At 48.8% G+C, this 11,660-nt stretch overlaps 1 protein-coding gene across 1 annotated transcript; it reads right to left on the bottom strand.

The window, feature by feature from the left end:
* Positions 1–7,695: 7,695 nt before the first annotated feature.
* Positions 7,696–8,736, bottom strand: LOC144107419 (kelch domain-containing protein 3-like). The gene has a single exon (XM_077640408.1). It carries the CDS (start codon positions 8,734–8,736, stop codon positions 7,696–7,698), a length of 1,041 nt encoding a protein of 346 aa, XP_077496534.1.
* Positions 8,737–11,660: the final 2,924 nt, after the last annotated feature.

The raw sequence follows: 11,660 nt of genomic DNA, 5'->3' as shown, positions 1-11,660 counted from the left end.
CCGATGACCGCCGAGCATGCTTGTGGCGATCGCTGCCGCCGAGTCTGAATAGTTCTTAGTGGGCGCGAGTCAGCTCCTTAAACAGTTTCCTTTAGAAGCCTTTTCGTTGTCTGCCTGACTGCTGGAGCGTCGTCCCCACAACGTGACAGTTCGCATCAACCTTTCAACAAGAAAAAATTAAAAAATAATAAAAGTACAAAATATATTATGTAACTGAGCATTAAATAAATAAATAACCAAATAAGCTCGAAGTCTTGTCCCCCCCACCAAAAAAAAAAAAAACTTCCGGAGTCCCTGCTGATACGTATGTTTTGAGTAGGTGCATGCTCGTGCATATCTTCTGCGTAGGTGCATGTACAAGTGGCAATAAAAAAGAAAGGAAATCATGTCGAAACGTCGTTGTGTACTGGCTGCTGCATAAAAGCCGGACAACCAACTTTTTGTAACGCCTGTAAACGTGATCGAATTCAAATCGCCTGCATGCTTACACAAGTCGAGCGAGGTAAAGCATTTGTTCATTTATTTATAGTGGCGTGCCTAATTACAGCTGAAGGCCTTTTAGAATCACAAAAGAATGCCAAACTGGATGAGCTGGTGTGGATTCACTGATGTACTGCAGCGCGAAGAGATGAGACAACGGAGGAAGCTCTTGTGTGCGCTATTCCTTCTGTCACATGTTCGGGCTACGGTTCAGCCACGAAACTTCTGCACTTACCCCCTTTACTTTTTTTTTTGTAGCGACAGCTGCATTACGGTAGCACTTCGAGCCTTCAGCGTGGCGACGCCGCCACGCTCTCACGTGGTTGGTCACGTGGTGCGGAGCCGTTGCCGGCGGCGCGGCGCCATGGCTGATCACGTGGTTCGCACGTAGTTGGTCACGTGACCAAGTTCCACTCAGCCAGCTGTAGCTATTGCGTCACTCCAGGTTTAACCAGGGCTAAACCACCGACAATTTTTTTTCTGCATGCGGAACACGTTTTTGAACAATAGTGATGGCTGCGTTTCTCAGCTCGCAGTGCTGCTCATCAAAACTAGTGTGCTGCGAGATATAGTATATAGTTGCGGCAGTTGGGTATCGAGATAACTAGCAGAATTACTTGTGGCAGATATATGCGCGCCGCAGCTCGACGACTTTGCCGTTCTTACTCAAGGATAACTCTGCATGAATTCTGACGCCATTGTCGATCGTCAGCCATGAACAGGCGTTCGTGGATGCAAATGTTTGCAGTGCTCAAGTATACTAGGTTGATATAATCAGTTTTTTGTTCAATTACGTGCAGCTGCATGTGCTGCGCGCCTATAAGAGGATTGCGTGTGCTGCCAGGAGGTGCAAGAAATGAGGAAAAAGCAAAAAGGCACACAGCTCGTAAAGAGCTCACAAGGGTTGAAGACTTCGTGCCTCAGTAAGGCAGTGCTGGAAGTGGCTTTAGCTCAGAATGGATGTGAACCAGCTGGAAAATGCAAAAAAATTTACAAACAAGTAAGAAAGTAATATAACGAAAAGACAAATATTGGTGCAATAAACACATTTTGTGAAGACAGTTTCGGTATGCTGTGTACTGCCAGTTTGCCAGGTTAACGTGGAATAGGCTGGAGGAGAACAACCGACGGATTGTACCAAGCTGTGTGCTGAGCGCTGTCCGAAAGAAGCACCACGCCAAAACATGTTTACATACAGGCTTCAAGAATTACATAGAACGCCCGAACAAAGAGAAAGCAAACGGCACGGGCAGTAGATAGCGTTGATCAGCAAAGCGCGAGCCGCAGCGGAGCGAGCAAAACAGGACGGCCGGCCGACTCTCCGTGAGTAGCGCGTCACTTCCGCCAGTTCTCCCTCTCCCCCCCCCCCCCCCCTTTCGCTTCCGTATGCGAGGAGGGCGTGTCGGCGGCGGGTTTTTAAGAAGCGATTGCAGCTCTTTTTGCGGAGCAAACCGAGAAAAAAATTGCACACATGATTTGCAAGGTCCTTTCATCCCAAGCACAGCGTTTCATGCAATTTGAAAACCGTTTCAGCTTCCCTTTCAGAATAACGGCCTGAGGGGCGAGTTGGTGCATGATGAAATGAACGGCGCAACAAGGACACTGTGCATGTGGAGGACAACAAGGACAACAAGGCGCATGTGGTGTCTCGTTCTTGTTAGTGTCCTTGTTGCGCCGCCATTCATTTCTTCAGCTTCCCTTTAAACAGATTTAAGTGCAACCCTGTAAATTTGTCGCAGGTTACCATCTGAGTTTCACTGATATGCTACTGGCCGATGCTCAAAATTTTACGAGAGTCCAAAATCTGCGCGAATGCGCCTCGGAAGTCGGAGACGCGGTACGGGTGACCCTTGAGGTAAGCTTCCAGGAAAACAAGATTGGATACAAGAGAACCCGACCGCGGCGGCTGCGTTTTTATGGAGGAAAAACGCAAAGGCACCCGTGTGATGTGCGATGTCAGTGCACGTTAAAGATCGCCAGGTGGTCGAAATTATTCCGGAGCCCTCCACTACGGCACCTATTCCTTTCTTCTTTCACTCCCTCCTTTATTCCTTCATTTACAGCGCGGTTCAGGTGTCCAACGATATGAGACAAATACTGCGCCATTTCCTTCCCCAAAAAAACAATTATTATTATAGAAGAGTAATAATAATAATAATAATTGGTTTTGGGGGAAAGGAAATGGCGCAGTATCCGTCCCGTATATCGTTGGACACCTGAACCGCGCCGTAAGGGAAGGGATAAAGGAGGGAGTGAAAGAAAAAAAGGAATAATAGGTGTTGTAGTGGAGGGCTCCGGAATAATTTCGACCACCTGGGGCTCTTTAACGTGCACTGACATCGCACAGCACACGGGCGCCTTAGCGTTTTTCCTCCATAAAAACGCAGCCGCCGCGGTCGGGTTCGAACCCGCGAACTCCGGATCAGTAGTCGAGCGCCCTAACCACTGAGCCACCGCGGCGGGGCTTATAGAAGAGTACCGGTGCGAAATTGGGGAAGTACAGCTTCGTAGGCGTCTGTGGTAATTACAGCTCGTTGGAAGAGGTCTAAGCACACGGCCGATACGCCAGCGAAGAGGAGTGCGAAGCACGGGCGTTAAAAACAGCTTCCTCTCCTTGTTGCGCTGCAGCTCCTCGCGGCGGGTCTTTAAGCCTGTGTTTCTGTGCCTCCCGCGTTGAGTTCGATGTCTTATTCACTGTTCATATACTAGTTCTGCTTTCCGAATGATGGCTAAGGCCTTTCAAAAGCGGGTGACGTCTACGATGCGTCAAAGAGCTCAGTCAGCGAGAGACGCCATGCGCGCTGCCTAGCAGTAAAAAAACAAAAAAAACAAACCGCGATTCAGTATATGAGGCTCAGCGTCCGAAAGATACATGTATGCTATGGTAGAAGCCGTATAGTGAAAGGCTGCAGGTATTTTTCGGTCACCTGAGGTTCTTAACATACCCAGTAATTCTCGGCAAAAACATTTTCGAATGGGAAACCATTTATTAACGCATTTTTTTCGTATAATGTAAGATTTCACTATAAAAATCTGCGTACTATGCAGATCACCCGACGGCAGTATTGAATTTTTTCTATTAACGTTTTTGCTATTGGCCAAAGCGTTCCCCATTGGTTTTCAAAGGGAATCTTAACTGTTCGGTGCGACCGACGCAAACGCTCTAAAAGGAAGATTTTGCTACATGTCAGAAGAATGGACCATTACCTTCAATATTACCGTAAAAGTGTCTTACAATTTTTCAAAATTTCAAAATTTTTGTCCGAAATTGCTGGATATGCGTGCATTGTTATCGCACAGTACACGGGAATCTTGCGTTTCGTCTCGATCCAAACGCAGAGGCTGCGGAAGGGGCCCAAGGTACACCAATAATGGGCCACCGATTGCATAAGAGTGGCGAAAATTGGCACCAAAATCGGTCCTTCAGTGGGAGTTGGGCAAATTACTACATTTTTCAAACACGGCCCATCGTTCGCGCCAGAAATGGGCCGATGTTCAGCCACTCTGACTGTCAACAATGGCCCAGTGCACGGCCCAGTATGCACGAATAATGGCTTTTCACTTATTTGCACAGCGTGGCTGGCTACAGGCATTTCCAACATGGCAAACCATTGTCTTTCCCAACAGCACCAGTGGGAAATTATCGCATGCAATTTGATTTCCCGTTTGTGCTTTTTTCATATCGTGGGACCATTTGCATTGTAATGTGGGATTTGATGTAACTAATGAAACTTTCAAGTAATGCAGGAATCTGTCTTGAAGGAGTTTATAACTTGACAACAATTAAGTGATTCAAACAATTCTACCGGAAATACTTTATTGAAATACCATTTATTATCAAGTTTGCTGCCGTTCTGATTATTCAGGTCGGGCTACACAGCTTGGCAAGCTGATGTGGCATGACTAATTAAGACACCACCCACAAAGTGATTCGTGGCGCTGTCCCCCAGTGAACTCGTGAGTCGTATCGGAACTACGCATGGCACTTGTATTGCAAGAGAACTTTTGCATAGCCTTGAAACAAATTCCTCGTCCAGCTTTTGCACGATGACCTCGCGATACGTCGAAGCTTTAAAGAGAAGCACGTTGCGATTATTAGCATAATTAAATATGACCATAGCAGGAAAAGGCGAAAATTATTAACTTTGTGGCGCACGGTGCACGAGAAGATACTCGCAAAACATTTCCATAGAATAATTTGTAAATGATGCTTAAGAACTATCGCCAGATTAATCGCAAAATGTGTAATCGAACTTATCATATTTGCCTTGCACTGAATGGCCGATTTCTAATCTTAATGCGTCGTTTCACACACTGAAATAAGCGTACTAAAATTCACAAAGAAGTTAAATTTAGCAGTGTATACAAATGAACGTATATATTTAGCCTTAATATCATATTTACGTATCTATAAGTAACGATCTGTTTTTTTTCGCCTTTTTATTCCAGCAATGTTATGCCAAAGGTGGTAGCATCTCCCCTCAAATGACGTCAAAACAACTTTGAAAGAAGGTTTTTTTCTGTATTGACTAAATTATTCCGTGCAAAGACGGCTTGCACAGTTTAGCAAAATGCGCTGAACGCAGGAGACTGAGGGCATTGTTGTTTTGAAAAAAAATAAAATAAAACAAGCAGTTTTCGTCGCTTCGCGTGCATGTAACATGGGAGACGGAACTCTTACTTGAAATCTACATAACACTACTCTGAGAGTCCATGGCTTTTTAATTGAGAGGCAACTTGAGCAAAATCAGCTGGAACCAGGAATTCAGTACTTTCTGGTACACACCTGCAAATGGGCAAGCGAAAGATAAACCGTGTGCAACTGTTACACATGCTCTGAATGGCCTGCTGCAGTGAAAGAAGAATCATGTCTGATTCCCATGTTGCACAAACGATAGACGACAAACGTCTTCATGAACTCAGCATGTGTCGGGTCAAAATGATACCCCACCCCGCTGATTGAAAGGGTGGTAACGTTCGGTGAATGAATTCCACAAAAGATGAAAAATAGTTCTCACCATTGCTGTTGCATTCCTTTGCGCACGCCGTCAAGCTAGAAATTTCGTAATGAGAGTTGGCACGCAGAAGTCGTCCTAGCGCTTTGTCGCTTTCTCTTTTCCTGCCCCCCAAAAAAGAGAGCGCGTATTCAAATCAGCAATTACATTGAGAAACAATTTTCGAACGCATTTAAAGATGAAAGGAAGGTGCATGGCATTTACAAAGAGGATCTTACTGATCCGGAGTTCCCGGGTTCGAACCCGACCGCGGCGGCTGCGTTCTTATGGAGGAAAAACGCTAAGGAGCCCGTAGGCTGTGCGATGTCAGTGCACCTTAAAGATCCCCAGGTAGTCGAAATTATTCCGGAGCCCTCCACTACGGCACCTCTTCTTCCTTTCTTCTTTCACTCCCTGCTTTATCCCTTCCCTTATGGCGTGGTTCAGGTGTCCAACGATATATGAGACAGATACTGCGCCATTTCCTTTCCCCTAAAACCAATTATTATTATTATTCGCCGTCCCCCGCCGCGGTGGCTCAGTGGTTAGGGCGCTTGGCTACTGATCCGGAGTTCCCGGGTTCGAACCCCACCGCGGCGGCTGCGTTTTTATGGAGGCAAAACGCTAAGGCGCCCGTGTGCTGTGCGATGTCAGTGCAATTATTCCGGAGCCCTCCACTACGGCACCTCTTTCTTCCTTTCACTCCCTCCTTTATCCCTTCCCTTACGGCGCGGTTCAGGTGTCCGCCGATATATGAGACAGATACTGCGCCATTTCCTTTCCACCAAAAACCAATTATTAATTAATTATTCCGTTTAGCTGGGCGTTCCTCCTCCATCGTCGTCCCACTTGACAAGGCGCATGCGCACAGCTGTTGCGGCACGGTTTCGCCGGCGCGCCGCGCCGCCGGTAGCAGCAGCTGCTCCGCACCACGTGACCAACCACATGACAAGCCAGGGCGCCGCGCCGCCGGCAGCTGCTCCGCACCACGTAACCAACCACGTGACCGTGGCGGCGCCGCAATGGTCACGTGGTTGGTTACGTGGTGCGGAGCAGCTGCTGCTACCGCAATGGTCACGTGCCGCCGCCACGCTGAAGGCTCGGAATGCTACTGTAATATAGCTATCACTACAAAACTGAAGGGGACTTCAGCTCCGCCTTAGCGTATGATGCGATAGCGCAGATGGATTAATGCCTATAGGTGCATATATGCGAAATTGGGAATTCTCGAGTTTACACTCATAAATCGCTGGGAATCCTCGTACCACTTCTGTCGCAGTGGTGCAGCGATTAAGAGATTATCCACTGCCCTGCGATGACAGATGCTGCCACCGATGGGGCTTGTGCGACCCAGGTTACTCTTCGCGAGCAGCCTTTCCCGACCAATTATTAATTTGATTGCCACCTGCAAACGGGGTTAGTTTTCTAACAATTCGATGGGCAGGTTGTGATGTCGCCACAAGGTCACGTGATTTAGGTGGGCCGGAGGAACCGGCTGCGAGGTTTCAAACGGTTTCCAACGCCGACGTTGACGCCGGACAATTTTTTCTCACATGGGAATACTAACGCCCTCGCGTTACAATAACGTTAGTGCGATACGTTGACAAAAGTTTCCGTGGTGGGGTAGCATAATTGAACTTCTGATTATTCACAACGAAGCTTTTACGTTGAATCACAATCAGTCATCTCCTGTGTGAGTGCCCTGTCTTTGTGAACGAAAGACGTGAGCTGCGCTGTGCTCTGGACCGCCTTGATCCTCGTCCTTTCACAGAGGACAACATGCTTGGTCCGTGGCAACAACAGTCGACTGCCATCAATGCTTCCAAGGCACTGTTTTGTTTTTTTACGAGAGACTGCCTTGACAGATTGTGACTGTCTTTCCCGTTCCTTCTCCTGTTTTTAATCTCCTCATTCCCTTCCCCAGGGCAGGGTAGCCAACCGGAAACCTTTCTGGTTAACATCGTTGCCTTTCGCCCCTCTCTGTATCTCTGTTTCTCTCTCTCACAAAAAAGCTGTAGTCATGGCTAACAATATGAACCCCAAATACCCACACTAGCCAGTGTTGTTTTTGTGACAAAGAAGCATAAAAGAAGCGACCGTTTTTCCAGAAAACAAATATATTTACAGTGCAAGCTGTGACACCGATGTCTTCACTACACCAGCGCCCTCAGTGGCTGCGTCAAAGGCGCTTGTTTCCCTTAGTTACAGCTTGAACCTACGGCTAACTTGAGATGACAGAGTTAATCTCATCTCTAATAATCGGTGGTAAGCGGGAGAAGTCCAGCCCTGCATCGATGACAGCAAGAACGCACAGGTTCTTCAACGTCGGTGCCAAGTGCAATATATACATGTCCTTCAGAGGCCGCCCGCGCGGGTAAGCTAACGGGCCGTTGCCGCCAAAGACAAACACCTTTTCACCAATTGTGCAGCAGCCATGCGCGTACCTGGAAGACGGGCCTGAGCCGACTGGCTTCACTTCGGTCCAGCGAGACTTGTTGGGGTCGTACTTGTGCATATCTGCGTAGCAGATATGCTCGTGATTGTACCCACCAAAGACGTACAGCTCTCCTTCGTACGCGAAGACTGAGTGCTCTTGCCGACCTGCGGGGCGAATGCCTTCCACGTGTGGGCGCACCCAGGTCGAGCTGGTTGTTTCCAGATAGTAAATGTCGTCTACGGCGACAAATCCAAAGGCCGCTGAAGGGTCTTCGACAGATCCTCCCCAAATGTACATTCGGGTGCCGATGGCACACGCCGAGTGCAAGCAGGCCTGAGTCGGGGCCTCTCCCTTGGCGTTCACGCGACACCACTTCATGGTGCCCAGGTCAAGGAACCACACGCGTCTCGAAGTGTCCCCGGACAAGATGTCAGCAAAGATGTACATGCGGCGACCGACCACGCAAGCGGAATGGCTGCAGACTGCTTTCGGCCTCTTACCGGACACCTTCGGACGGCTCCACTCCATGGTGCGGGTGTCGAAGCGAAAAAGGACGTTGTCCGCCATTCCCCGGAGCCAGCCGCCCCAAACGTAGGCGCAGTGGCCGTACGCTACGATGGTGTGGCGGTAAATTCCAATCGGCTCGCTGTTTGGGAGAGCCCGCGTCTGGACAATGTCCCACCGGTGCGATGCTGGGTCGAACGTGTGCACGTTGATGAGGTTCCTTGAGACGGTCTGAAAGTCGAACGAGTAGATCTTGCCGTGGATGGAAACAGCATTGTTGTCGACGCGCTGTGGAACGCCAGTCAAGCGTACCGTCCACATCTTGCAGGAGCTGGCAGCTCTCTCAAGAATGAGGGCGGGCTCTGTTTTTACAGGGACAGCGATTGCCTCGACGTGTCGTGTTGGCGAAACAGGACGCCCCGCACCGCCGTGTACCGTCTGGGCAAACGCCGGCAGATAGACGCTTCGTATCTGGCTCGGCTAGTGTATGGAAAAAGTGTGGATTTTGTCGAACGAATGTCGCTTCTCTCAGGACGACGTAAGAAAAAAACATTCTCGGCTCATTTTCATATGGAGCTAATACCAAATATTCACTTGCGTTAAACTTGTTAAATAAGTGGAAAAGCAGACGACCTAGGGAGAGAACTTGTTCTTCAGAGAGTGGAAAGCACGATGCACCAAATGCGCGCTGTCTGGCGGCATGGACAAAGAAGAGGTCACGATCGAAGACAAGATTCCTCTATTTTTTATTTATGAGTTAAGGACAACGCAGCGAGCCATGGAAAGAAAAATGATAGGTGTAACGTTAAGAGACCGGTGGGTGAGGGAACAAACGCGGGTTAATGCCATCCTAGTCGAAATCAAGAGGAAGAAACGGGCTTCGGCAGGGCACCGCTTTCTTCCTTTCTTCGCTTATTCCCTCCTTTATCTCTTCCATTACGGTGCTGCTCAGGTGTCCGCCGATATGTGAGACAGATTATGCGCGATTTCCTTTCCCCAAAAACCAATTTTCATTTTTTTAACCCCCTCACCTCTTTCATTTCATTTCTCCATTCTGCCCGCTATCTATTCTGCCTGCTATACTACCCGCCGCGGTGGCTCAGTGGTTAGGGCGCTCGGCTACTGAACCCGACCGCGGCGGCTGCGTTTTTATGTAGGCAAAACGGTATGAAGCCCGTGTGCTGTGCGATGTCAGTGCACGTTAAACATCCCCGGGTGGTCGAAATTATTCCGGAGCCCTCCACAAAGGCACCTTTCTTCTTTTCTTCTTTCAATCCCTCCTTTATCCCTTTCCTTACGGCGCGGTTCAGGTGTCCAACGATAGATAAGAGAGATACTGCGCCATTTCCTTTCCCCCAAAATTAATTATTATTATTATCAGGGCATGTAATGCGAAGGCATGATAACCGCCGGTCCTTAAGGACAACGGAGTGGATTGCAAGAGAAGGCAAGCGTAGCAAGGGGCGGCAGAAGGTTAGGTGGGCGGTTGAGATTAGGAAGTTTGCAGGCATACGGTGGACGCAGCTGGCAAGTGACAGGGTTAATTGGAGCGACATGGGGGAGGCATTTGCCTTGCAGCGGGCGTAGTCAGGCTGATGATAATGATGATGATGTACTCATGCTCTAGTGGATAGACACCAACGGCGATAAGATGGGCTCTCCCGCCGCAACTTCTCGTCCTAAATATCTAATTTAGCACCCTCCGCGGTGGCTCAGTGGTTAGAGCGCTCGGCTACTGATCCGGAGTTCCCGGGTTAAAACCCGACCGCGGCGGCTGCGTTTTAATGGAGGCAAAATGCTAAGGCGCCCGTGTGCTGTGCGATGTCAGTGCAGGTTAAAGATCCCCAGGTGGTCGAAATTATACCAGAGCCCTCCACTACTGCACCTCTTTCTTCCTTTCTTCTTTCACACCCTCCTTTATCTCTTCCCAATTATGGCGCGGTTCAGGTGTCCAACGATATATGTGACATACTGCGCCATTTCCTTTCCCCCAAAACCAATTATTATTATTGTTATTAATTATTAGCACTTTTCGCTTTAGAATCGATACCCCAGAACTTGTGGTGAGCAAGTGGGTGGCCTTAGGACGCATAGTATGGCATCATAAGCGTCGAGGAAAATAATGAAAGGCTTGGAAGAAGAAAATGCGTAAGTTCCACAGATGTTCTGTGCCATGTTTACGGAGGGAAACAACAACAGGCGTTAAATCGCAAAATTGCAACTTGTGCGCCACTTTGTAGAGGCCGAAAAGAAAATGCAGCTTTTTTCACCGAGAGCCACCAACTATAGAGGCGACATGTGGACGGTAGGCCTGAATGGTGCGCGAGGGGATAGCCAGTGGACTGTCTCCATAAACGACAAGATGAACTACAAGGGTAACCAATCGACGTGTCTTCGACCCGGCGTCCTACCAATGGGATCTCCTGAACACACATACCCTACCCGAACGGCAGGCCGAATAGATTAACTGCTACTTTGGTTGCTTACGGCCATGGAGGGTACCTGTGGGGTGGCATGAACGACGGAGCATCGGATAACGCCGTCTGCCGTCTGGACACCAAGACTGTGATATGGTGTCATCCACGAGTATAAGGTGATTCGTCTACACCAGTCAAAGGCCGCTCAACGTGGTTGGTGGGTCACTGCATGTACAGGATTGGTCAAAACTTCCCAGGCCATAGGGTCTGCTTTTCGTTGGAATATCCGGGTGCTTAAGACTCCGATAAAGTTACCAAGGTTCTGGAGAGATTATAATGGTACTTCTTCTGTCTTGTAAAGATATTCTGAGCTTTAGGTGTGTCGTAACTGCCTGAATATGCTGCTTAAAACCAGACCCTGACTTTTGACCGACCTTGTATACATCTTCGGTGACTGGACGACGGAGTCCTCGCAGCATGTGCGGCTTCTCGGCCTGACCATCATGCAAAGGCATTTCGTCACCACCCGTGGAGACGCTTCCACATGTCTCAAGTGTCATGCGGCCTGTTCCATAGGGAGCGCGTATATATGTATGTCAGGGGCGGCCTCGACAGCGGTCCTTTTGAAGACGTCGCCTAAGCCAAGTCTCTGCTGCTTGGAGGCCACTGCGTCAGTTTTGGTGCGCCTGCACGTCGAATGCGCTCTCCCTTTTGGTTGTTTTTGCCACTCTGCATTCGTCCACAAAGGAGATATGTACACCTTTGGAACTTGAAACCAGGGCCTTCGAAACCACTTTGGAGGCATTTACAGGTACAGCACACTGATTC

This window comes from Amblyomma americanum, chromosome 10 (assembly GCF_052857255.1).
Source record: "Amblyomma americanum isolate KBUSLIRL-KWMA chromosome 10, ASM5285725v1, whole genome shotgun sequence".
NCBI classification, from domain to species: domain Eukaryota; kingdom Metazoa; phylum Arthropoda; class Arachnida; order Ixodida; family Ixodidae; genus Amblyomma; species Amblyomma americanum.
The sequence above is the reverse complement of the archived record's forward strand: the minus strand, read 5'-3'. Positions and strand labels throughout refer to the sequence as shown.